This window comes from Mesocricetus auratus, unplaced genomic scaffold (genome assembly GCF_017639785.1).
Source record: "Mesocricetus auratus isolate SY011 unplaced genomic scaffold, BCM_Maur_2.0 Super-Scaffold_4256, whole genome shotgun sequence".
Classification (NCBI taxonomy): Eukaryota; Metazoa; Chordata; class Mammalia; order Rodentia; family Cricetidae; genus Mesocricetus; species Mesocricetus auratus.
In genome coordinates this window covers 11148086-11174470 of record NW_024429182.1, presented here as the reverse complement: position 1 = coordinate 11174470, position 26385 = coordinate 11148086, and the positions used below count along the sequence as shown (strand labels likewise).

General features: G+C 39.3%; 1 protein-coding gene across 7 annotated transcripts in view; it reads right to left on the bottom strand.

Moving 5' to 3' along the window:
- Sorcs1 (sortilin related VPS10 domain containing receptor 1) overlaps positions 1-26385 on the bottom strand; it is a 520023-nt gene that overhangs the window by 54573 nt on the left and 439065 nt on the right. For all 7 annotated transcript variants that reach the window (XM_040743123.1, XM_005063476.4, XM_005063473.4 and 4 more), the window contains exon 18: positions 12624-12795. In XM_040743123.1, the coding sequence (XP_040599057.1) occupies positions 12624-12795 (172 nt within the window). The remainder of the gene's footprint in view (positions 1-12623; positions 12796-26385) is intronic.

Genomic DNA, 26385 nt, shown 5'->3' with positions numbered 1-26385 from the left:
TAGTGATTTGTAGTGGAGCTAAAAAAAATCAACTTTTGTTTTTGGAATCTGTTATTATTCTGGTGCCCTTGAGATCACAATTAAGGTACAAAACAGTGTGAACCAGAATAATGTGATATTTTATCCCTTTCTTCCTATTGCTGAAGATATTTAGGCAAAATAAAGTCACCTATGATAGCCTAAAAACAGTAGTACAAGGGGCCCTTGTGTTCAAATGGGGGATGCCAGCAACTGGGAGAACGAGTGAATGGCAAGACATGTACTTACTCTACATGAGTGACATAGGCACATGGCTTGAGTGTACAATGAGGGTACACATATGCTCCCATGAAGGCATCCACTACAGCTCATTAAGGGAGAAAACAGAAGACTTCTAGAATGTTTACTGTACCAGAAGTACAGAAATTCCTTGCCATGTTTATCTACTTAAATGTTAAACCTAAAAAACTTAAACCTGTTCAAATTTTCCTAGAATCACAAATTTGAGCCAGCTTGTTCTAACTTCAGTACTCTTACTACTAATTCAAAGAAGGTATGAAATCTGCTCTGTTGTACCCCTCTCAGATGGGTGGCAAAGAGTAAGCTCAACTCTATAGGAAGAAGTCATAATCTTGACTAATTTCCAGGCTTTGAAAGCATCTTTCAGAGTTGAAGTGCTGGAAACTGAGTCCTAGTGTAGTACATTGAGAGGCAAGGCCTTGGCCCAATGAATGAATCAATAGATCAGTGTAACTATTACAGGGTTAAGTTACTTGTTATAAAATGGATTCCTATAAATAATGAACTTGGCCTGTGTGCCTATTGCCAGGAGGCATACTCTTGAGTTGCCAGTGTTCAGCAGTTCGGAGGTACATCGTGGTTGATGGGATTTTCCATTTCTATGTTCTACCAGAGCTATGCACCAAGAAGGCTCTCACCACATGTAAGTGTCTGGGTCTTAAACTGCCCCACCTGTAGAACCCCACAGACCAATATCTGTCACTTATAAGTTACCTAGCCTGAATTATGCTGTTACAGCCCCACAAGACAGACAAAGACTAACTAAACCCTGACAAAGCCTGTGAACAAGATCCAATTCTTCAGAGATTCTAGATGTAAGGAGATCCCAGTGTCATGTACCATGTACTTTAATATACAGTGAGAGCTATAAAACAAGCCCTGGTAACTTAATAAGGGAAAGGGTAACCACAATGGATGACCCCATGTGGTAATTTATAAGTGTAAACCAAGCCCTTCATGTACAAAATATACCTGTCCCAGATGATTTTTACTTGCCCTCACTACTTTTCTCGAGCGAATTCTCAGTTTGTGAGCCTTCTGTTGAACCGGAGCTTGCAGGGCTGAATTCTCGGGTGACCACCCTGTGCAGCAAAGGCTGTTCCTGACAGATCTCATCAGCACCATGCCCTGTGGGCTTTGCCATTTCAAAATAGAACTCTGAACACCTCAGAGATGATGTCAAATACCTATGTAGTGGCTAAAGATAGTCAATGCCTCTCTATTGCCATTTCAGAGATGTTTCCAAATATGTAGATTTCCTTCCTCTCTGTAAGCAAAGAGAGAATAACCACAGTGGCTAGACTGAAAAGGTTAACAGTTACCACACCAAAAAGGACATTATGTCATATTATTTCACCAGGACACTGAGGTATACCTATACTTCAGTGACAGAAGTCAGATCAGAACCACGAAGACCTGCATGTTTCACCTCTAAGGATGAAATGCAGAGACCTGGCTTTCCAAGTGCTCCTGTGAGGACTCTGATTTTGAAAATTTGTTCAAGTAAACAAGCAAATGCTTCTGGGTATAATGTTCTGATGCAGGGTTTCCAATAGGACTCTCACAAAATGGGGTAATCCTTTCCTTGTAAAAGGTCTAAAGCACCATATCTTTTGTTGAATAACCCACTTATTCTAATTTACCCTTTATGTGTTTTTGTTCTGGGCCAGGTTTGCAGTGAGCAGAACACAGGGCAGGAAGACCACATGGTTGGTGTGAGCAGACGAGATGGCTGTAAGTTGAGACTTCTTTACTCTATCCATATACTTCAGGCAATTAGAGACTTTTGCTGTCTTATTACCTACCACTGCATGGTGGTTTTAGGATTTACCTCCATAGGCTTTGGAAGAAAAACACTGGGACTACTAAATGGCATCAATCTTATAAATGCTTTTGGATGACATTTTAAAATCAATCATAAAGCAAAACAGTCAGCTATGTAATAAGAGCAAAATTACGTTTTAAAAAATGAGTGGTAGGAAGATTCCCTTAGGAATAAATGTGTATAACCAGCTTGTCCTAGTAGTTAGATATATACTAGAAATGTGGCAGCTTTATTAAAAGTAAAATGTAGAAAGGGAGAAGAGATATGGTGTATTCACTTGGAAGTGCACATAATGATGACAAATAAAACTGAAATTGTATATACAAACGACGTTGTTAATGTAATTTGGTGGTGGTGAATCCCATTTTCACTAGTGAGAACTCACACAGACACACACAAACACACACACACACACACACACACACAGAGAGAGAGAGAGAGAGAGAGAGAGAGAGAGAGAGAGAGACTGAGAGAGAGAGAGAGAGAGAACTACAACAGTATCAAGATCTGGATTTTATTTTACTTTGTTATTAATGTTTTACATTAGCTTTCAGCATTTTGCACCTACAATCACTGGACAGACTTAACCAAGTTACGCAGATTTGTGAGTTCTTCCTTGGGAAGACACTAAACTCCTTTTTCCAATCATTAAGTTTAGGAAATAGAAGTGGATTCATAGAGGTCTGCTGAGGTCCAACATGAGAGGAAATGTGTCCTAAAATATCTACATGCACAACTCTGTTATGAAGGTCTACTAAATGTCCTTTGGAGTATACTGTACATTGGAATGCCTGTTTAAACCTTCTAACTGAGGTTCCTATAACCTCGGTTGAAGAATGATTCTATAATACCGAAGTCTGTCTTGTTTAAATGACACCCACTGTCATTTCTATTTCAGATAAGCAGGGGTTGCTGTATTATTCTTGAGGTTTTTTTGTGTTAGAAACACATAGGTCCGTTGGCATCTCTCCAGATGTTTGAGTGGTACCAACATTTCGGTGAAGATGAAGGATGTATTCTAGTGCTGCTGTTTCAGTTTCACATCAGCAGTGGGTGAGATTTAAGAGTGAGCATCTGGGGCAGGGAATTAAGTAATAGTGCAAAACTTCAGGAGAATACTTGCTTTTCAGACAAGGATTACATGATGTAATGAAGCTCTGATCCTGAGGTGGTTGTCTTCCATGAAGATGCTGTGGGATGCCTTAAACCAGCAGGGCAGGACATTGAAAATCCAAGCTGAAAACTATCACATGTCAACAGGCTCTGGAATGCTCACTGAACTGGAACTATCACTAACAGAGTTTCTCTCTTTGCTTCTGAAGGCAACCTAAAAGCATCTGCCATCTCCATCTCTAATGAATATGAAGATTGTGATGTATGGGGTCCAGTTTTGAGAAGAGAGGAAAAACTGGACCCAAGAAAAAGCTATTAACTGATGCAACATGAATGGAAGACAGTAGACTACTCCCAGAAATCAACCCATATTGCCTGACTCATTTATTTCCCTCCTTTTAACCTCAGGCAAGAAGGGGAAAGAAATGAAATGACTCAATTCATTCTTAGAGACAAAGAGAATAAAGCCGAATGGAACAAGGACTAAGACATGAGAAAATACCAAATCTCATGGCTCATTGATAGCAGCTCCCACTTCTTGGTGTAGGATGAGAAAATAACGGAGGCTTCTAGAACTGACTTTAGTGGCAACAGTTCTGATACCTGCCCCAGACTAATTCAGTGTGATATCTCTTCCTACTGCTTCTTAAGGCTTCAAATAGCCTTTCCCCTGGAGGGAGTGTTAAGTCAAATTCTGTCACCTATCCAAACAAAGGAGGGTGTCTTGGTAAGATTCACCCCAAGTGGTCTTTTCTATCAACTGAGGGCTAGAAAGCATCCTGCATTATTTGTGTTTTTTATATTTTGGGGAATTTTTGTGTAACTCTTTAAAGAATCCAAGATTAAAGTTGGTATAAATCCATCTAGTGAGGACACAGTCCTCTCTTCTCATGCTTTAGAGTTAAGCCCATGGAAACTTTAACCAAAAATTGTGTTTATTGACTTCTAGTCTTTGTATATAAATTGAAGTATTGAAACAATGGCATACAGGTCGAATTTTTAATTTTAGTCCCTTGCTTCAGAGTTAATTTTAAAGTCTTGAAATATGCAAAGAATTGCCTCTACTTATTTGTACAGATGTTTTTAACGGATTTAATTATCTTCCGTAGCACACAGACACCACTTCTGGCTAGCATCTCTCTTAAATAAACGGCTTTCAAATTAGTGTTGTTGAGTTCCTAAGACTGATGAGGTCCCTCCTGGTCACCGCGCCTGCCACTGCTTGCACCAGATCTCTCTGCAGAACTGAGTGATGATAATAGAAGTCTTTGGGCTCATTAGGTGTTCATTAGTGGTCCAGAGGATATCCATCTTGAAGGAGGCTACAAGCAAAGATGCCAGCCCACATCACATGTTCGGGCTTCAGTGCAAAGTACTTTTGACTGGCTTCTTAATATTCATCCATAGCTGGAAATGTTGAAATTTTTAGATTAAAAAAATTGTGGATTCTTCCATTTCCGTCTTGAGTGGTTCCTTGAACAATTCCTTCTTTGTTTTTAACGAAACAATAATGCATTGCTTCAGTCGTTAATAACAATAATTATTTTAATGGGTATCTGTGTATTCAGACATGCACTTGTGTAAAATATTCTTGGCTCTGCCACAGTGAGTCTCAAATGGAGGTATCCTCATTTTTCTGCAGTATGGCTCCTGATGAGGGTCCTTCTTTATATGCAAGATAACTTTAAGAACAACAGGGATGGGATTGATGACAGTAGGATTTCTAATCAACCATAACAAAGCTATAGTGTTAGAGTTCAGTCAAACCAGATAGGAATGTTCTGGGACTCTGAATGATGTTACTAAATTGTTTTGTTTTCTTGATTTTGAAGGAAATGCCATATGCTATGTGCATGAAGAAGTTTTGATTGTTATATCAAACTTACCAACACTCTGGCTTGGGTGTATACTATAATACATAGGGTTATACACGAGCATGAGCACTTCCCTGCCATTGAATTCCTTCTGTCAGTAAGACATTATCTTTGTTTTCAGCAGTGTTTTCACAGATACACTCACATATAGAATTAGGACATGCACTAGTTCAGAATGAAAGAAGTGATTTTGCTTTCGGATGAAGGTTTTAAGATGTTTGAGATACAACTGGAATTTAAGAGTCTTTTTCTTTCAAGCTTGGGCATTATCTTTATTCTCCTAGGGCAAGTGATCCAAATCTGCACACGCTTACGGACTTTTTTTGTTTTTAACTTTCCTACTGATATATTAGTTATTTGGAGCACAGACACTACATTTGCAGCTCATGGTGACACGGTTTCTATTTCACTGATATTCATGACTTATTGAGAGATTGCAAGATGCTATTACAATATCACGCAACAGATTAGATTTTTTTGTGTTGGTTTTCTAGTACTTTCTCCTTCAAATGATTGTACTGCTATCTTAGAGGACTCCCAGTTAGCTCAAAGCATGCATTCACACTGCAAAGTGATAGTGAATGGAAAGTACATGGTAAAAAACTGGCAATCAGCAAATGTTTATTGAAAAACAAAAGGTCTTATGTAACTTTCTGGGAAGACACTTCATTCCTTAGGTTCAGTGGTTTGGTTGGCATGCACAGAAAATGGATATTACATAGAATGGGTTCGCATGCAAGTTAGCAATTACAAAGGAAGACTGAAACAGCCTTCAGCCTCACCTAGCTCTACAGAGGGAAAACAAGAAAGGTGAAGGATTAATTAACCTTGTGGCAGAAGCACAAGCTTTAGGTTACATGAAATAACTCTGATACCGAATGAGGAGGTGAATCTTTCCCTCCCCTCTGCATTAACCATAACTGTGATGCTGTTTCTGAAAGGAGTGGGCGCATCTGGGTCTCTTAGGATCCTGAAAGCCTTGCTGTTTTCCCAACATCAGAGGCATGACACAATTCTCTCCCTTTACAAAACATGGTACTAAGTGTGAACTATTTTCAGAGTAACTGGAATATCAGATTCAAGTAAGAAATGGGATTCAAGAAATTTTGAGGAGGATATATAGGCCCATGTTTTACTTGGGTAGCAACACAGTTTTTTAATACTTAGGAGTCTTTTTTGCTTTGGTTTGTTTTAGGTAATATCTCACTACATAGCACTGGCTGGCCTGTAACTCATGCTATAAACCAGGCTGGCCTGGAAACCAGTTCTCTCCCAAGTATTGATGTTAAAGGTATGTGTCACCATGCCTGGTAATGTTCATTTTTTAATTAAATGATGGCTCAATTTAAACTAATCTTTAATACATTTGTACATGAACATTAATCTCCTTGGGTATTGCTTTCATATATTGTTTAACAATACTCTTTAGAACAAAGTACACAGTAATAAAGGCAGAATTATACAAAGTGGGGAAACCCAAGAGAAGAAATAGTGTCTGTGTTTGTAGGAATATCTTCCATAACCTATGAGTACTTTTAGAATATCCACAATGATATTTTTGATAGCTTTGTTGAACAGTATTTAAGAATATAAGGGCAGCCACAGGCCAGTCTGGCTGTGGTGTACCATACCTCAGCTTTCTTCTGTCGCCCAATCACAGTTGCTACCCATCCCCAGACAATGCTTATAAATTTGGAGAACGATTGGAAAATACATGAGGTCCTAGCATCGAAATTGGTTCTTTGTGCGTAGGGGAAGCGATAAAATGGTAAGCTACTACAAAGCTTGAGTTTGGCTACTGCTCTACCATTTAGTAGATGGGTGATCTCAGGTAAGAGACCGTGCCTTACTGTGCCTCTGATGATATCACCTGTCCATGTAAGGCTCGTGTGATATCTTCTCAAGAAACTCTGGAAAACTCTAGCAAACCAGGACAGTTCGTGCTCATGTAGATGCTAAGGCTCACTGACTTTTCATTTATTCTTCATTGTTTGTCACACGAATCAGCCATGCAGATGCACAAAATCAACAGAGAAAAGGTAAAACAGAAGCAGGCTGTCATTCATTAGTACAGAATCTGATCATCGTGTGTCAGATCCCCAGGCTCAGCTGATCTGAGGGTGAGTCACCTTTACTGTGCTTTTTGTCCCAGAAGGAGAGTAGGAAGGAGCTGTGTCTGGCAGCAGAAGGCAGCACATTGCATGCCTGCTGTGCTTGCTCTGGGCACTCAGCTGGAAGGACTGGCAGGACACAGTTTTCCCACCCTGAACACATCTCAGACACAGATTTTTCCAATGTCTCCACATCTTCAGCCCAGTATGGGATGTATGATGCTCTTGTTACACTGAGAGGGAGTGGAGCAGCTGAGAGCCTGGCTCCTGTCTCTGAACTGTGTTCTCTATCATGATGAAAAGCACAGAACTGACTTAGACAGAAAGTTCTACTCCCTGAGCTTGGCTGTATTTTGCTCATATAAATGGAATGCTGTCTAAATTCTGCCCTTGCATAAGTATCAATGCACTGATCCTAAAGAGACTATTCTTCTCGTGTCATAAGTAGGTTTTCTGCCTTTGAGAAGGAACATCTACCTGCATTTAATATGTAGATAAGTTTAGGTTACAGTATTGGTATGAAAGGTGAATACTCCAAAAATCCAAGATAGGTTTTCTTTGTCAATCCCAAGACTCAAGCATAAACTATTGTGTTTGAATGTCTATGGGTTTTTGAAGAATAAAAAGTTTTTAAACACACACATTATAAAATATGCAAATTAATTCGTACAAAATGGGCATATCTACTCAGTGTCACCAGATCAACTAACTGAAAATTTTCCATATTGTCCAAATCCCCTCTGTCTGTTCATTGCCCCCACAAGAGCAATAATTACTCCCCTTTTAAAATCAGTTTGCCTTAGCTTTCTCTGCAGTTTCATTAAGTGGAATGATGTTATATTTATTACTTATTAATTTTTTAAATTAAAATATAATTACATCATTTTCCCCTTCCCTTTCCTTTTTCCAACTCTTATTTGTACTCTCTCTTGCTCTTTCTGGAATTCATGGCCTCTTTTTCTTAAATTGTTTACGCACATACACACACAGAGAGACACAAACACACACACACACACACACACACACACACAGACACACTCCTAAACATGTAAAAACAAACTGCTCTGAACGACACCCACAGAGATGCTAACATAGAAATGGGAAAGAGAAACCCAACCTTTGACAAAGAACTACAGGAAACTAAGGAATACTGACAGCAGGAGAAATAGTCTTCCCTGAGGAAGATCATTCCCAATTGGCTATTCAAACCAACAGCTCAGATCTGAAGTCACACATGTACATGTATTATTTTTTCCAGTCTTACTTGTATAGCTAATTGCTTGAATAATATTCATTCCCAAATGTGTGTCCATAGCTTTAGTTTGTTCTTTTTCACTATGGCATAATATTCCACTATGTAAATATGCTAAAAATATTCTATTACCTATGCTTATATTATTTCTAGCTTAAGACTCTTATACATATTGCACAGATAATTTTGCATATTTTCTAGTGCATATGTGAATACAGTAATGATTAATACAGTAGTTTCCACATATCTGAAGAGATTAAATTTCAAATTCTCTGCTGAATGCCTGAAACAACAGATACAAAGATATAACCCTCTCCACACATATGAAAGTTGTGTGTGTGTGTGCATAATGTAATATATAAATAAAACACTTCATATAGGATACTATATTTATAGTAGTTAATTTATAAATCAGACCTATTAGCACAATAAAAACTTTGACCAGTTATAAAATAGAATATCTATAGTAATATACTGTAATAAAAGCTTTTCAAAGCTAAGGATTTATTTCTGGAAATTTATAATTTCATACTTCTAGACCTTATTCAATTGTAGCTAACTAAATCATGAGAAGTATGAAGCTGTGAGTCATAGGTAACTTGAAGGGTCAGCTGAGGTAGTTGCTGTTTAACATGTCTCTAAAGTGGCAATGCCAATTTACCTGCCATCAAGCATTGCAAAGATGATTGGCTACTTTGCATGCCCTACAGCTTAATTATCAGTCTTTTAACATGCACTTTCCTGGCAGCATGCAGTAATTTTATTACAGTTATTACAGTTTTAATTTGCATTTCACTGATGCGCACTGGTATTAAGACATTTTAAATGTTTTATTTATTTTTACTTTTTGTGTATGAGTGTTTTCCCTGCATTTATATCTGTGCAGCCTGTGTGTGTGTCGTGCCTAGAGAGGTAAGAATGTGGCACCAGATCCACTGGAGTTACAGTTGTTTTTGAGCCACCATGATCCTGGGAATGGAATTTGCAACAAGATTAGTACATGAGTACATGCTCATCACAACAGTCATTTCTGTAGTCCTGAATAATGACAATAGTTATAAGCCTATTGCCTGTTAGGATACCATCTTTAAAAACTTCCTAAGTTAGCATTTTTGCATTTTAATTGAATCGTTAATGCTTTTCTTGTTGATTTGTGGTGTTTATTTATACTATTCTTGTTACAAGTCTTTGATTGTAACTATGTGTTATATCTTTACCCACTGGGGAAATTCCTTTATATTTTCTGAATAAGGTTATGAAGTTCAGAATTTTTTATTGGAATGGGGTCTAAAACAATTGCTTTTTCCATTGCACTTGGCACATTTTGTTTGCTCCTTTAAAAAACTTGATCAGACTCAAGCACGTGACGGTACTTTATTTTGTATTTTACCACAGTTACTTCTATGTTTCAAATATATATTGACAATAGAATTATTTTGCATATGATAGGATAAAACATATATTTTCATATGATTACATAATACCTATGCAATTTATTGCAAATATTATAATTTAATCTATTGAAGTTACACACATATATACCCTTATATACTATAAACACATGTGTGTGTTTATTACCATTCATTCCCTACTTGGTTTTTGTATGGAGAGCTATATAATAAATCCATCCATAACTCACCCCAGTTTAGTTTTTTTTTAATTTACTATTTAATGGTGTGTATATACACACATGTTCATACACATACCACAGTATATGTGTGAAGTTCAAAAGACAACTTACCAATGTTGGTTCTCTTGTCTTACCACATAGGTCCCAGGGATTGGAGTTAAGTCATCAGGCTTGGTGGCAAGCACCTTTATTATCCCACCCATTCGTCCAGCACTAAGTCATCCAAAGTTGGGAAGCATCTTCCAGGTTATTTTTTACTGTTTTTTATTGTTTAGCTATTGAATTATCTCATGCAATTTCTAATAGTTTGTTAAATATTAGCACAAAAAATATTGGGAACTTTTATTTAGGATTGCCTTGCACCTAGGTCAATATGGAGAAATTGACATCTTTTCATTATATCAAACCTTTCCATCCATGGACATGATAACACTTCTTTGTTCATTTATGGTCATTTTTAAACAGATCCGATGCATTGCACTTTCGAATGTAGAACTATTGAAAATCAGCTGTCAAATTTTTCTGTAAATATTTGTTGAATTTTGATGCCACTATAAATTATCTTTAATATAAGATTTGTAATTTTTCTCAATCATGGTCTTTTTTTTTTCTCTGTCACCTAATCTGTTTTTTTTATTTCTGTCTACTCAGCCTGTATCTAGATGTGGGATTTAACACCTGGTCTACCATGTAATACAATGTGACATATGAACTCCCAAAATTATCATGGAAAACTCAGTGTGAAATACATAATGGATTCATCCTGATGACTTTTTTTCATCTCTCCAGAAAGTCCACAGCTTTCCATCCTGGCTGGCAGTTATTTCACCCTTCCCTCCTTTATGTCCCCACCTCTCTCCTTAACTTTGCTTCTTTCTCTGTCTCTCTCCATCTCATTCTCTCTCTGTATACAGCTTGCTATAAGCTAATCAATCTCAGCCTGAAGCAGAAGATTTCAGATAGCTTACATGGATAGGAATAATGCTACTTGGCCTAAAATAACTTGTGATTTTTCAAATTTCAATAAGGAATTTTTAAGAATCAGTTCATAGAAGTCTGGGAACAGTTAAAGGCAATGATGGAAATATTAAGTTAAAATAATATTTATGATTCCATTACACACATTCATATATATATAACATAACTAAATATATCAATATATTAATTATATATTTAATGTATAATTAAAGAAACAGAGGTCATGAATATGAATGTGAGTGGGAATGGTGTAATTATAGAATCAAAAAAATAATTATTTTAAGAAAAATACTAGCCTGGCGATGGTGGCGCATGCCTTTAATCCCAGCACTTGGGAGGCAGAGGCAGGTGGATCTCTGTGAGTTTGAGACCAAGCCTGGTCTACCGAGCAAGTTCCAGGACAGGCTCCAAAACAATACAGAGAAACCCTGTCTTGAAAAATAAAAAAAAAGAAAAATACTTATGGTTTTGGTTAAGCATGGTGAAACAATCCTAACTCCTTCATCTTCCTCTTCAATCACCTTCCAAATTTCCTGAATTCGTTTTTCCAACTCTCAATCCTTGTCCTGCCTTTTTTGTCTCCTTCTATTGAAAAGACTGGGTATAACAGTAAATTTCTTATGAATGAGTATTCTTAACTTCTACAACAATCACCGAATGAGAATGTGTATCTGTGGCCATGCATCTGCCAGGTCACTTAAGCATATTAAAGACTAATGGCCACTGGCTATCAGAAGAGAAAGCTGGAGATCAACCTTGTATACTTCAGTGCTAATTTCATTACATTCATTTAAAATCCTGTTGTCTCCATCAATGTCGGTACAATGCTGGCTGAATTTTAATACGCAGAAAATGTGGTTGAAGACATAATGATAACCAAGTTTAATAACTGAGGTAATTTATTTAACACACTTATTCTTAGAAACATCTACCCAGCTCCAAGATGACAAGTTTGCCTTTGTACAGTCCTAAATACATAGAACACGCTTTTCTTTTATTCACCACCTACATCGTCAGAAATTTCAGACAAACAACACCATTTGTCAAAGAGTAATCAGTGTTCATAATGATATTCTCATTGTGTTACCAAGATACAAAGTCTTAACTGTCAAAGATGTTATACTAATTCATACCTTGGTGCTATACTTGATCAGTATATTTAACTAGCCTGTTGCCTTTGGAAAGAAAAGCAATGATGTCAAGAAGTGAGAAGCAAAAGAGCATCCTTTGATCACTTGGTTAAGTCTCTGTGTTAAATTATTCCAGGGAAACCATTCACACATTTTGAGAATGTATTCTCTAACAATGCCAATAAGGCAGAGTTAAATCCAAAGAGCCACTGATGGAAAGGAGTGAAAACCAATTTGCAGTACATGGAAACTGGGAAAGGTGTCAGGGAAAGACAGATGATAATAGCAGACATGAAGCCAAAAGGAGAATAAAATAGCAAAACTACTTGACTGAACTCGAGACTGTGAACAAGGATGTGTAAATGAAGCCATGATTTTGTAGGAATGTCACTTGCCCTATGGAACAGAGAACGGGCGAGAGTCAGCCTTACCTCTTCCAGTTGCACCATTAGAGTGACATTGTGCCCTTGCTCTGCTGTCAACTTTCCATCTGCAGTGACAATCCGGAGCCCTCGAGGGGCCTTCCCGGGACACTTCTGTGGTTTGGCGGTATACTGTTCCCTCACTCCATCAGTACAGTTATTGGAGACCACCTTCCTATAACTAAGGGCAGAAAAACCACAAGTCATACATCAGTTCACATTACTCATATTAATACTGAAATTTTAAACTAGACCTATAGCCTAGTATGAGGACCAGTAAACTGCCTACCTTTTGTGCTGCTAGCAGTGATGAGATGATTCATATAAAGTACCTGCTATTGTTTGAATGTAGAATGTCCTGCATGGGCTCATTTGTATGAACACATGGTACCCAGCTGGCGTTGCTGCTTTGGGAGGTGGTGGAACTTTCTTTGCAGGGGGCCTGTGAGGCAACCTCTTACTGAGGGTGAGCTTTAAAGTTGGTGGAGTTCTTTGGTTCCTGATCAATCAAGGTGCAAACAGGCTGCAGTGAAAGCTCCAATTGTCACTTATTACCTGACATGAGGGGCTGTGTCTCTCAAACTGTGAATGAAAACAGTGCTCTCCTACCTTCAGCTGTTTGTAATGGACCTGACACCCAACGGAAAAACAGGAAAAGCAAACCAAATAAGACCACCTATAGTTAGCATTTTCATGGACTTTTAAGAACTTTTTATTTTGTGTATATGTGTGTGTGTGTGTGTCTGTGTGTGTGTCTGTGTGCGTACATGAGTGTATGTATGTGTACCACAAGCAAGCAAGTTGCTGTGGAGGCCAGAAGTGGGCCTTGAATCTCCTGGAACAGGAGTCACAGCTGGTTGTGAACCACATCTGTAGTCCGCCATAAACTTCATTTAGTCATCTACTCAGCAGATGAATCATTGCTTCATGGGGAGCTCTGAGATACGCACAGAGGTGAAGACATGATCTGTGGCATCACTACGTTAACAATTAGTTGACGATACATAAGGAGATAATTTAGGTGATGATTCAAAGAACACACACTTATGAATTACAAAAGGCACCATCATTGTCCTCTCTTGCCCCTTGTGTACATGTTCCAGGACACACAGTGAGACACCTGTGATGGCAGATAAAGCCAAGTACTGAATATGTGTACTTTTTTTCCTATAAATGAAAATTAATTTATACATTAAGCATAACAATCTATTAGAATGAAAGCTAATGATAAACACCTATAATGAAGATGGTCATAAAATTACGCTCACACCTTTGATGATGCCGTAAAAATGGGCTATGTTTATATGGTTAGATGAAATTATGTGAGTGATACAGACATGAAAAGGCAAACAGAGTTGGGAAAGAGTTAATCCCGGATGCAATATATTAACATTCATCTCTGTGATTTTCCTTCTACACCATGGTTGAGCCTGGGTAGCTAAACTTGTGAAATGTAAAGCTATGGATAAGGGAGAGTAAGGATAAGTGTGCATATTATAAGGCTATTTGCAATGCTGAGAAAACATAGATTATAATGGGTGTGTGACTCAAACTGAAGTCAAGGCTACCAGTAGTGGCAAAGAGCAGGAAAAGATGGCAAGACTTGGTAATATCTGCTCTTTCTTCATGAATGTTTATTCTGATTAAGCCCTGGAAGCCTTATCGTGAAGAGACATAAACGTTTCAGACTGAGTAAACCCGCTAAACTATTGACTTCATTATAGATGCAAACTTAACAGAAACAATGGATCCTTCTACAAATGTATACTGTGTAATTCATTCTATCTGTGGTAAATTAAGCCTATGATTTTAGAACAGCAGCCTTAGGATTTCTGGGGCTCTGTGTCACCTGCTGCAATGTGTGCAGTGAACACTTTAATGTACCTGATTTCCCAAACCTACCTTTTTAGGGTTAATGCAGAATCCACCTTAAAAGCTATTATACCAAACTTTCCACTATTCTAGACCAAAGGTTAGATAATAAATTTTGAGACTGGCATAGACAAACTCAGCTCCCTGTTAAAGAGCATTCATTACTTCACTGGTAGTGGGCAGGACTTGACCTGCTGGCACTTTCCTACACCATTGATATCTAGAAAGTATGCTTTCCTCTATAAGCATGGCTCCTGATTGACTACCTAAAACTAGCGCTGAGAGCCAAATGAGATGTTTTTTGTTAAAGGTCTTCAAACACAGTGGATTAGGACTCAGTCGACAATTAATACTTAATTCACCTTGTAGGATAATTACAACAATAAATGAATTAAGGTACAAAGATTAAATTGGTAAGTGCTGATGAACTATCACCAACTATTTTATTTAAAAGAATTGTGACTTCAGCTTCCTGTTCCCAACCTGTTCAGCATTCAACCAGCCTCAGGACATGTTGCAAATCCTCTGAGCCACCTATTAATGCTCTCTATAAGCCTTCTACCTCCTTTCTGCATCTCTGAACTCTTTCTCCCAAGCAAGATCATTTGGCTCCAGCCAAATCTTTCTCACTAATCCCCTAGAAAACATTAGTTTGTTCCTCCATGCTCCACCTGCTGCCTAGAGCTTACCCACTCTTTACAGTACAGCTTGCCGCTTATGCTCTCAGAAATAATTTCTTGACTAGAATGGGAAAATAACAACAACAAAAATACAAATTTACATTACGTAATTATTCCCATGCTCTTGATATGGTACAGGCTCTCTACATGACTTCTCACATTAATTCTCAACATGTCCTTTGTGAGGAAGCCATTGCTATCATTCCCAATATGTAGAGAAGCTGACACTTAGAAGTATTAACTAGTATTCTCAGTATCACACAGCCAAGGTCCTGGATCATTGGTCACATGAGCATATACTTTCTCTTCTACCATATTTCAGTGTCTCTTTAAATGGAGTGAGATTGATCTGACCTCTTGAGACTTAAGGATCTATTTACATGCTAGAATCCCTTGTATGATTTTCTTCCTATCTATGACTTTGAAAACTAAGTTTCTTGATGGTCTCCCTGTATCCCAGATATATGCAAGGTTAGGAAACAGAGGGTGCAATCTGGCGTAACTGCACTAACTTAAAAGATGAAATACCTGCAGGGTTATCACCATTGGCTCAAATACCTCACACACTGATAAATGTGTATGGATTATGTCCTCTCTTGATTGTCCAATACGTAAAAGTTTAACATCTGGACCAACAGGAGACCTCCAAACTCTTTCATTAACATTAAGATCACTATCCATTGAGGCGCTGCATTGTCATGTCTGAGGATTTTGAAAAGCAGTGCAGTCTAGGTGTTTATGAGGATGTGCTGACATTAAAAAAGAGATATAAAGAGAGAAAAGATGGAAGAAAAAGAAGTAAAGACGAAACTAGTGTAGGTATTGGAAAATGGTAGTACTCTGGTACCAGCAAAGATGGGAAGAGATTGGTCAGCAAGGCCTTCTGGGATAATAAACTGTATGTGTAACTGCATCAAAGCTGCACGAATGTTCCAGCAGCAACGCGCTGTTCAAATGGAAGGTGGTCAGGAGTTTTAATTGCTCAGTATCTAAACACACCTGTGACTCTGCTTTGGCAAGCAGCTGTAGAAGCCTGGACTCTTCATCATCACTGGCATCATCAGAGACAGAGCTCTCCTTTTGTTTGCTGCTGCTGTCCTAACCAATCATCACTCAGGGTTTCCCAAATCCTGTAGCTACAGGACTCTACTTAAATCCAAAGCATGAATCTCTCCCTCTGGGAATCCGCCACAGAGAAGACTGTTGGCAGTATTTTTTTTTAATGCCCATTAAAATCCATTCTGAAACCATTTTATGTCTTGGATGAAAATGGCATCACATTAGCCTAACCAGACCTGTCCCTGAAATTTAGAAGAAAATTGTGCAGAAATACAGAGTTAATTTACTCAAGTAAGCACGCACCTGCTTTTTGCATCACAGAATGGTTCTATTTTCATCTCAGCAGCTGTCCTGGGTCTGAGTTACATAAATGAATAATGCATTTAATATGTTATTAAATGGGGCTGCTACCTCCATAATAACAAGACAACTTATGATTATGTTGGACCTGAGGTCTGAATATTACAGGGATGCATTTAGTTGGAAAAGCATTCTTCAATCTGCCACAAAGAAAAGTGCTTTGTAATGGCAAGGGAGTCTTTTTACAATTACTGAAAAGGAAACATTCTGTAAAAGCGCCTTTGATATTACCTGTGGCTCATCAGTAGACAGGGCCTTATTACTCCAACAGTGCATTTCCAGCTATTCTCTTCCTTCCCATCTCCATATGCCTCCTAACCTTCCAATTTCTTTGATTTTACTTTCTATCCTGCCTGAAAATCTTTTTAAAAAGAAAGCCATGTATTTTGTTTGTAAAACTGAAACTGGAAAGAAACAGTAAAAGCTGGTACCTTCCATGATTTTTCAACTTAGTATTTGTCCTCTGAAGTTGTGGTGGTGTTATTAAACTGCAGATGTTTACGGCCAATCACTGTATAATAAGACGGCATTATTGCCTGATCATTGCATATCTGAATTCAGCGTGTCTTTATTTTTAAAATCTCTTTTTAATTGATAGAAAAACATTTGATTTATGTGTTATAATATTAATGTTTGATCTGTGGAGACATTGCAATTGCTATGTTCCATATTTCACCAGCATATCCAAACTTTGTGGCAAGAATGTCAAAACTGAGCTTCTTCTTTTTAATGTTTATATCCATTGACAAATGTTACTCTCACCTTTAATCAGGGAAGACCCCTCCCCTTTTTCCCACTGAACTCAACTGACTGCAAGGCAGACTGGTGGATGTACTAGGTGTTAGGAATAAGTGGCAGATGAATGCTTGACCCTAAACTAGACCTTTGTGATATCCCTGTAAGTTCCAGAGAACACTGTAGATGTGAGAAGGAATGTAAAAACTAGAAGACAGACCGTACTTCAAAATGCTATCCTTGTACAAAATGCATCCACCTAAATCACAGACTCACTTTAACTTCCTGTGCGTGTACTGTGTCTGCACACAAATTGGACCCTTTAACACTTGGGTATGGATGGAAGAGGGCCACTGTATGGGGACACCAGACCTTGTTCAGAGATCCACTTCCCCATCAGCCTGGGAGTAGACAGCTATAAGACAATGTTTACTGAAAACATGTTTACTAAAAACAATACAATGCCCGGGGCAATAAGTTCCTGAAAAGGGCTGGCCCACAGGAACCGCCCTGACCTCGACCTTGTCCAAAGACTAACCGCCTCTTCTGACACACCCAGATCAGTTTTTGGTGTTAGAGCAGAACCAGCCAGGGGTAGAGGGAGAGCAGAAGCCTTTCTGGAGGGAGGCCTTTCTTGGGAAGTTTTCTTGAGCCTTTTTGGGACCGGCTTAAAGTTTTCTTTACACTGTTGAACGAGTCTCTGTGTTGTCTATCGCCAGCACCCTCTGCACATTCTCGGACACAGGCTGCGCAGTGGACACGGCACCACTGAAGGCACTAGTTCTCAGTGCTGAGCTAATTACTATTGATAGATTCAAGAGGGCACCATTGCTTTCCAACGAATACCTATTGATAGTCCAATAGACTCTAATGGGTAGTTCCAATCCAGTGGCCAGTCACACAAAGATGAGCCTGAATAAACTAAATGGGTCACAAATAAAAAACAAAACTCATGGATTTGAGAAGGGGACTTGTGGTCATAGTTAGGGAAGGTTGGTAAGGCTGTGATAGCTGTAAGGGAGGGTGGAGGGAGACAGTAATATATAAAATACATGTGTATGAGAAAGCTGTAAAAGAATGAAACCAATGAAAACTAGTTTCAGGAATATTTTAAATATGTAAAATGTAATTGTTAACTATGGTCAACATAAATCCAGCCACACTGAAACTTTTAGAAGAGAAAGTGGGAGATACTCTTCAACGAGTTGGTACAGGAGACCACTTCCTAAACATAACACCAGTGGCACAGGCACTGAGATCAACAATTAGCAAATGGGACCTTCTGAAACTAAAAAGCTTCTGTAAGGCAAAGGACACAGTCAAAAAGACAAAAAGGCAGGCCACAGAATGGGAAAAGATATTCACTAACCCTACATCTGACAGAGGGCTAATCTCCAAAATTTACAAAGAACTCAAGAAACAAGTCTCCAAAGCACCAAAGGATCCAATTAAAAGGTGGGGTACAGAGCTAAATAGAGAATTCTCAGTAGAGGAGGCTAAAATGGCCAAGAGACACTTCAGAAAGTGCTCAACATCCTTAGCCATCAGGGAAATGCAAATCAAAACAACTCTGAGATGCCATCTTATTCCTGTCAGAATGGCTAAAATCAAAAACACCAAAGACAATTTATGCTGGAGAGGATGTGGAGAGAGAGGAACATTCCTCCACTGCTGGTGGGAGTGCCGACTCATACAGCCTCTTTGGAAATCAGTATGGAGATTCCTCAGGAAAATGGGAATTAATATACCACTAGACCCAGCAATTCCACTCTTAGGCATATATCCAAATGAGGCAAGTTCATACAACAAGGGCATCTGCTCCACTATGTTCATAGCAGCATTATTTGTAATAGCCAGAACCTGGAAGCAACCTAGATGCCCCTCAACTGAAGAGTGGATAGAGAAAATGTGGTACATTTACACAATGGAGTATTACTCAGCAGAAAAAAACAATGGAATCTTGAAATTCGCAGGGAAATGGATAGCACTGGAAGAAACCATCCTGAGTGAGGTAACCCAGTCGCAAAAAGACAAACATGGTATGTACTCACTCATATATGGATTTTAGACATGGATCAGGATAGTGCCAGTCTGCACTTCCACTGATAGAGAGTCTGGGAAAGAGGAAAGAACCTAAAAGATATGCATATATGCATAGTACCCAAGAGAAGAGGATGGAGACAAGATCCCCTGAATGGATGGGGAACACGGCGAGGGGTGGAGGGAAGTGGGACCTGGGAAGAAGAGAGGGGGTGAAGAGGAAGAGAGTTGGTCATGGGGGAACAGGAAGTTGAGGGAGTGGTGGTAGAATAGGGGGAAGAGGGAATCATAGGATCGAATACAGATCAGGCACCAGAGCGACCTCAAGTGATCTAAAGGGATAACACCAATTGGCAAGCTAAGCAATAGTGGAGAGACCACCTCGAATGCCCATTCCTGATAATGAACTTGATGCCTATAACCATCCAGGAGCCTTCATCCTGTGACTGATGGAAGCAGAGGCAAACACACAATTAATCACTGAACTGAACCCAAGGAACCCAGTGACAGAGAGAGAGGAGTGATGAGCAAATTGGCAAAGAATGGGCTGGCAAAACCAGCAGAGACAGCTGATCTGAACAGGGGAGATCTCTTGGACCCCAGACCAACAGTGGGGAGGCCAGCATGGGACTGATCTGGACCCCCCAAATGTGAGTGTCAGCGAGAAGGCCTGGGCAACCTATGGGGCCCTGAGCTGTGGATCAGTGTCTATCCCTGGTATACAAACAGTCTTCGTGTGCCTATAGCACAAAGAGGGATGCTCTCTCAGCCTGGACTCTTAGGGGAGTGCCTGGACCCTACCCAGAGTAAAATGACAGACTCTAGATATCCCCTATGTGGAAGGATTTGGCAATAGGGTGGGAGGGTGGGGGGGGGGAAGGGGAATGCGGGAGGAGGGGAGGGAGAGGGAACTGGGATTGACATGTAAAACAAGCTATTTAAAACTAAAATAAAAAATGATAAAAAAAACTATGGTCAACATGCAGTGCAATGGATCATAACAACTTATTTCTTCAGACTATTTAAAACTTTCTGTGCTTTGATTGACATTACCTTTTTCATTACCCCTCCTCCGTTCTCACCTTTTGCTCTCAGCTGCCATGAGATCACCATATATGAAGGAGATCACAGTGTTTGTGTTACTTTGCCTGAATTTTTTCACCTGGCATGATGCACTGCTCCAGCCTGTTCAAAATGATAGGGGCTCACTCTCTTGAATGAGTTGACAGTTTTCATGTAGCTCACATTTTGCTTATTAACTCATCTACTGATGAGGATTTAGCTTATTTCTATTATTTCTATTTTTCATCAGTTGTGAATTATGCTTTAATTAACCACGAGAACACAATTTTTCATTTAGTATCCCACAGTGCAGTGATACCATTCCTGTGTATCTTTGAATTATTTGGAGGAAACTTTACAATTTGTGAATGTCAATAACCTAACCACAGGAAATTCTAATTTGAGAACTTTAGACACCTGTTTTAATTTCATTTCCCAGGTGATTTTATCTCGCAGAGGCTAAGACTAGTGTCTTAAAACTAAATTGTTCAGATTCAAACGAAAACTCTCAAGAACCTAAACATGGAAATTTTTACTTGTCCTCTACAAATCTTTAGCACCATTTCCTATGACACAGGGACAACTGCAGAATATCTTGTTAATGTTCTGAAAGAATGGAATGAATAAGAAGGTATACTTTAAAAACTCAGCACAGAGACGGCCAGGATGGCTCAATAGGAAGAATATTTTCTGTAAGCATGAGGACTTGAGTTAGAATTTTAAGCACCCATGCAAAAAAACAGGAATGGGGCTTTTCTTACTCAATCTGCAACCCCACTGACTGGGCCTCGTAAACAGCTGGATCTGAAAACTCGGGAAAGACACACTATCTGTAAATAAGTGAGTCCAGTTCAGTGTAGACCCTGTCTCAAAGAAATATTAGAAAGCAATAGAAGGAAGATGGCCAATGTCTTGCTCTGGCTTCCACATGCATTTGCATAAGCATACACACTGCACACTCATGTAAACATAACACACGCTCACACACACACACACACATACACATACACAGCTATAGAAATACTGTTTTAAAACTTAATAAATATCAAAATGTCAAAAGTTTGTGAAAGGCTATATATTATATGTATTGAATGTTAGTTATTCCTATTTAAAATGGAAGCCCTTATTGTTAAGACCATCTTGAGACAAAAATCCAACCATGTCCGTAATTTCATAAAATCATTCAAATTTTCTATCCAAGAAATCCATATCCCAAAAAGAAAGTAAAGTCGAGGCACAAAATAAAGGTCTGTAACCTGACCTCTCTCCTTGGTTTTCCTGGCTTCATCTCCTTCTCTTGCACAGAGTACTTCGGATGCTAGGCTGTGAGGATACTACCCGATTCCTTTTACCTGTGCTGATCATTCTGAGGAGGGTGCTCTTTCCTCCGGTCATTGTGTGACTCGTGCTTGAAACTTCAGCTGCGATGTCATGCTTTTCTGTGAACTTACTTCTTTTCTTTCACTGTATTCATCCCATGTAAGGGCAAAGCTAGAATTACAGCTCTAGGTCTTGTTGTCCCCCAGGTGGGCTATACTGTCACTGAACAATGATGGCTACCATGCCACGCACAGTGAGAAAATAAAACAGTTTCAATAATTGGACTGCACTTTGTGCCTTTGCTTGCAAGGGTAACTCTAGACTTATTGTGGCAGGGAAAAAACAAGCATTAGGGAGACAGAATGGAGGCTACTGCTGAGAAGAGTCTATGACAAAGGCTCGAAATATTCCCAGGTTTTAGGAGGGTAGGCATACAGCGAGAAAATCAGCAGTGTACATGCTCATGACTGTAAATGAAAAGATCTAAATAATCACAGGTCATTGGCATCAGGGAGCTGCAGCTACAGTAGCGTAGCTTGGTAACGATGACAAAAACTGCTTATTTCATCCCCACATCTAGAGAGACTGATGGAAGCCAGCATGGGGAAGACACAGATTGTCTCTTTTCTTTGAGTATGGAATGTACCTGGCACCTAGGGTGGCAGAACTTGTTGACAGCTATTGTCAGTATGCATATACAACCAAAAATGGGCATTTGTGCTTTAATTAGGATGGAATGTGCCCACAAGGTAACAATGATCAAACATAGCAGCCATGCATCTCTATTCAGAAAGAATGGACTTCCATGGCTTACTAAGCAGGGGATTTTTTGCACAGTTTTCTTTGTTTTTAATCAATGTAACAACTCCCAGTACTTTTCCTTTAAACCAAGTATTCAGATAGGAATTGAGGGCATCATATGAGATATAGCCAGGTCTAGGTGGACAGTTAGTTTTACTTGTATCAAATTGTCTAGAAGCACAATTCAACTTGAAAAGTAAATGGAATCCAGCTTAATCTTGAAAGACGGGTTTGATGAAACAGTTTATATGGACACACTTAACTAAATGACTCACTGGAAACAGTCTTGAGCGGGACTCCTCAAACCCTCCATCTGAGTCAACTAGTACAACTAAATCTGATAGTTTTCCTTCCACTTCATTATAAACAAGCCAAATTTTACGTTTGAATCATCTCAACCTGTGGAGAGCTGCGATGTGCTGTGCCTTAAAGATGTCGCAGGCTTCCGCCTACCAGCCTACCACCCTCCCAACGGTGAGCACTCTCGGAGTAAACAACTCCATATTTGGTCAAGGCTCTGGTTCAGGGCTTGCTTCCGTGTGTGTGGACCTATCTGCTATCGCTAAGTGGCATGCTAGGGTTGGCTATGCCTAGGCCATATAAGCTGTGGGCTGGCTTTCCCCAAAGAAGAAGAAGACTGTTTCAAGGTTCCTGAATAAACCGCTTGGAGAAGAGTTCCCGAATCGCGTCTTCTTTGAGTTGCGTCTTCTTTGCTGGTCAAGGCGGTCGCAACATCAACCAGTTAATAAAATGGCAGCGATGAACACATCTCAAAATATCTACTACAGTACCTCTGTTTTCATAACAGGGAAGGGAGAGACAGATGACGGAGGTGCCCAAGGTGACACAATGAAGAAGTAGCAACTCCACAGTGTCATAACACCTGTGAGGACATCTACAATTATTATGGCTGGTGTGGGTAGGAGCAGTCATGTGAAAGAATGAGTCTTCACAATGGTGGCATGCCTCTTATCCACTTCCCAGCTGCTAGGCCCTCCCATGAAAAGATGAGAAAACTTCACAGGGAACCATTATTTTGTATCCCCACTGTGAGGCCACAGGAGTCTTGGCTAGAAAGCAGCTATGTGGGCCCCTGCAGGGATCAGTCCATAAATAATGCAAGTGATTTCCTTTCTGTGGACTTTCAATGTATGCACAGCTTTTAAGGATAATTATTTTCTTTGATGCACATAGGCAAATCTTACAGAGTTTAGATCAGACAGAACATCAGGATCCCCTTGGGTCACTATGAATACTCAGGTGGGGAGAACTTGAATTCACCCCCCCCACAATGAGACTAGAAATAGAAATTACATGGGAATAGCAGAAATAGAAATTGCATGAGAATAGCAGATTACTCAAGGTCTGTGTCTATGGATAGTGGAGAGAGGATTAAATTTATAAACATAATTTTAAAATATCTCAGTATATGGTAATGATATGGTAGTTATTCTTTTACTTAAATGTATATTTGACATTTTATTTATGGGCCCTCTGAATATTTTTATGTAGATACTTCACTCACATTTTTTAAGCTAGACTCTCGAGTAAACATCCTTATTATATATTAAGCAACTAACCATGAACAACAGTATTTGAATATTACTCCATGAGGTATTAATGACTCCTATAAAGAAACTCCACAGATAGAGATTTCTGTACACATTCTTTTGATCACAGCTAGAAACATCCCCAACTTAATAACAAGAAGAAATCTGTCCCTGAAGAAAGCTGCCTAGTTTTCTTGGAGTAAACTGATTCCATTTCCACTGTAACATGAAATAAGCAATGTCGTAGTTAATTTAGCAACTTAAATTTTCAGTATGCTCCCTGGTTCCAAAAAATGTAAACACCACATATTACCAAATAATCTTGTGCAGTTACAACTTGCGATACATAGAAATTTTGCTGGAAACAAAAAAAAAAAAAAAAAAAAAAAAAAGAGGGGCTGGAGTGGCTTCTTGTCCCGCTAGTGAACTTGTGGTGGTGGCCACACCTTTTGGGCGTGGTTTCACGTTTACTGGCAAGGCAGGAAACCACTACCGTGGGCAGAGGTGGCTTTAGGGGTATCTGATTATTTACATGCCATAAAATAAACCAATGGATGTGGTTTCCATTTTATTTGAGACAAAGAATCTGTTTTAACAATCAAGCAAGCTAGTTATCTGGTCTGGGTGGCGCAGAGGAATAGCTGCAGTGTCTGGTTTACTGTGACTGATATTTCATGTCCTAATCAGGAGACTTTATGACAGTGTGTGGCACTCACTTCCTAATCACATGACTTCATTGGCTTTTAGAGATCCCTGTTTCTGGTTAACTGATGAGAAACTGCAATGTAGATTAATCTCTGATACAAACATTGCAGTGGCCATTAAGGATCATCCATGTCAAGACTAAGCACTCACAATGAATAAAAGGGTTTTTTCTTCCTCTTTTAATCCCCCACTCTAGAGAAATAATTAACTGACAGCTAGAGCTGTAATGTGCATTTTGCAAAGTAATGACCACCTCGTGGGCTACATATTCTCTCTACAGTACCATATTTAATCACGTGTAAATAGGGGAGCTAATGTAAATAGGGAATTCCCACAGGTTAAGAAACCATGACACGCACACACACACACACAAATCCATGTGATAAAGATTAACGACAAATAGCAAGAGAGCCCTCTTTTGAACTAAGACTTCTTCTGTCATATTTAATTCTCAGCACATCTCAGGCAGAAAACTCAACTCAGCCTCTTCACTTGAATTCTGGCTGTGACAAAGTGTAAAAGTTTTACAGGCAAAAGAAGAAAGACAGAGGGGTCAGCAGTGGGAGACACAGCAGAGTCGCTGATGGACTGTTCCAAATGTGGATGACAGCACTGGACCAAACCACAAAGATAGAGGACACCTGGATGCAGTTTTCATTCGTTTACTTGTTATTACAACTATCTCTTCTAAATGCTGGCTATCAGCTGACGAAAAGAAAGTAAAGCCATTGACCTCTACACAGTCAAAAGTTGATAAATCAAAATGTTGGTTTCTCTTGAAAATAATACTTTTATTGGGCATAATAATGTTCCATGCTGAAATTAACTATCCTGGTGAAGTGGGTGAGGCCAGGAAAACTGCTGGATACACAGAGTAATGGGCTTATACTAAAATCAGAGTAACCATCTATACAGAAAACCATTTAAACATCAATAAATATGGAGCGCAGACTTCACTTCACCCTTCTGAATGTGCTCTCAGGGGTGGGGTGCTCGTTAGCCTTAGCTGTGATTTACCTAGAAGACCTCACTCAGCTCACATTCTGACTGTATGTCTGCACTCTGTGCTCTGCAATCAGACAAAGGGTTAAGTAGGAAGTGGATTATGTAGGGAGCAACAGGTAGGCCAGCATGCTCTGGCAGGACAATCCTATGGTCTTGAGTCTTCTAGATGTCATCCTGCTAGCACAGGCTGCACACTGGACTAGGCATGAGGACAGGGGTTAAAGGTGGCCTTGGAGAGAGTAGTGTCAACTTGGTTACATCATTCTAAAATGCTTCTAAACTACAGTGTGACATTATCCTCCAGAAAATACCTCATGTGGATCTTGGCACCAGGGTCAGTCTTAGTGTTCATTTAATCTGAATTGACATTTCTCAACTGCTCAACTTGAAAAAAGTTGTAATTCCCTTCCATTGTAGTTGACCTTTGCAGAGTCCACTGGCATTGGCTTTTCAAGAGGATGGCTCTTGATTACTATGAATCTCTAGTCGGTGAGCTTCCTGGTCAGCATCTGAGCGGTACCTATCTTTTTCATCTTTGTGAGAGAAACATTAACAGTGCCTGATATGTGGGCCTAAGAAGGA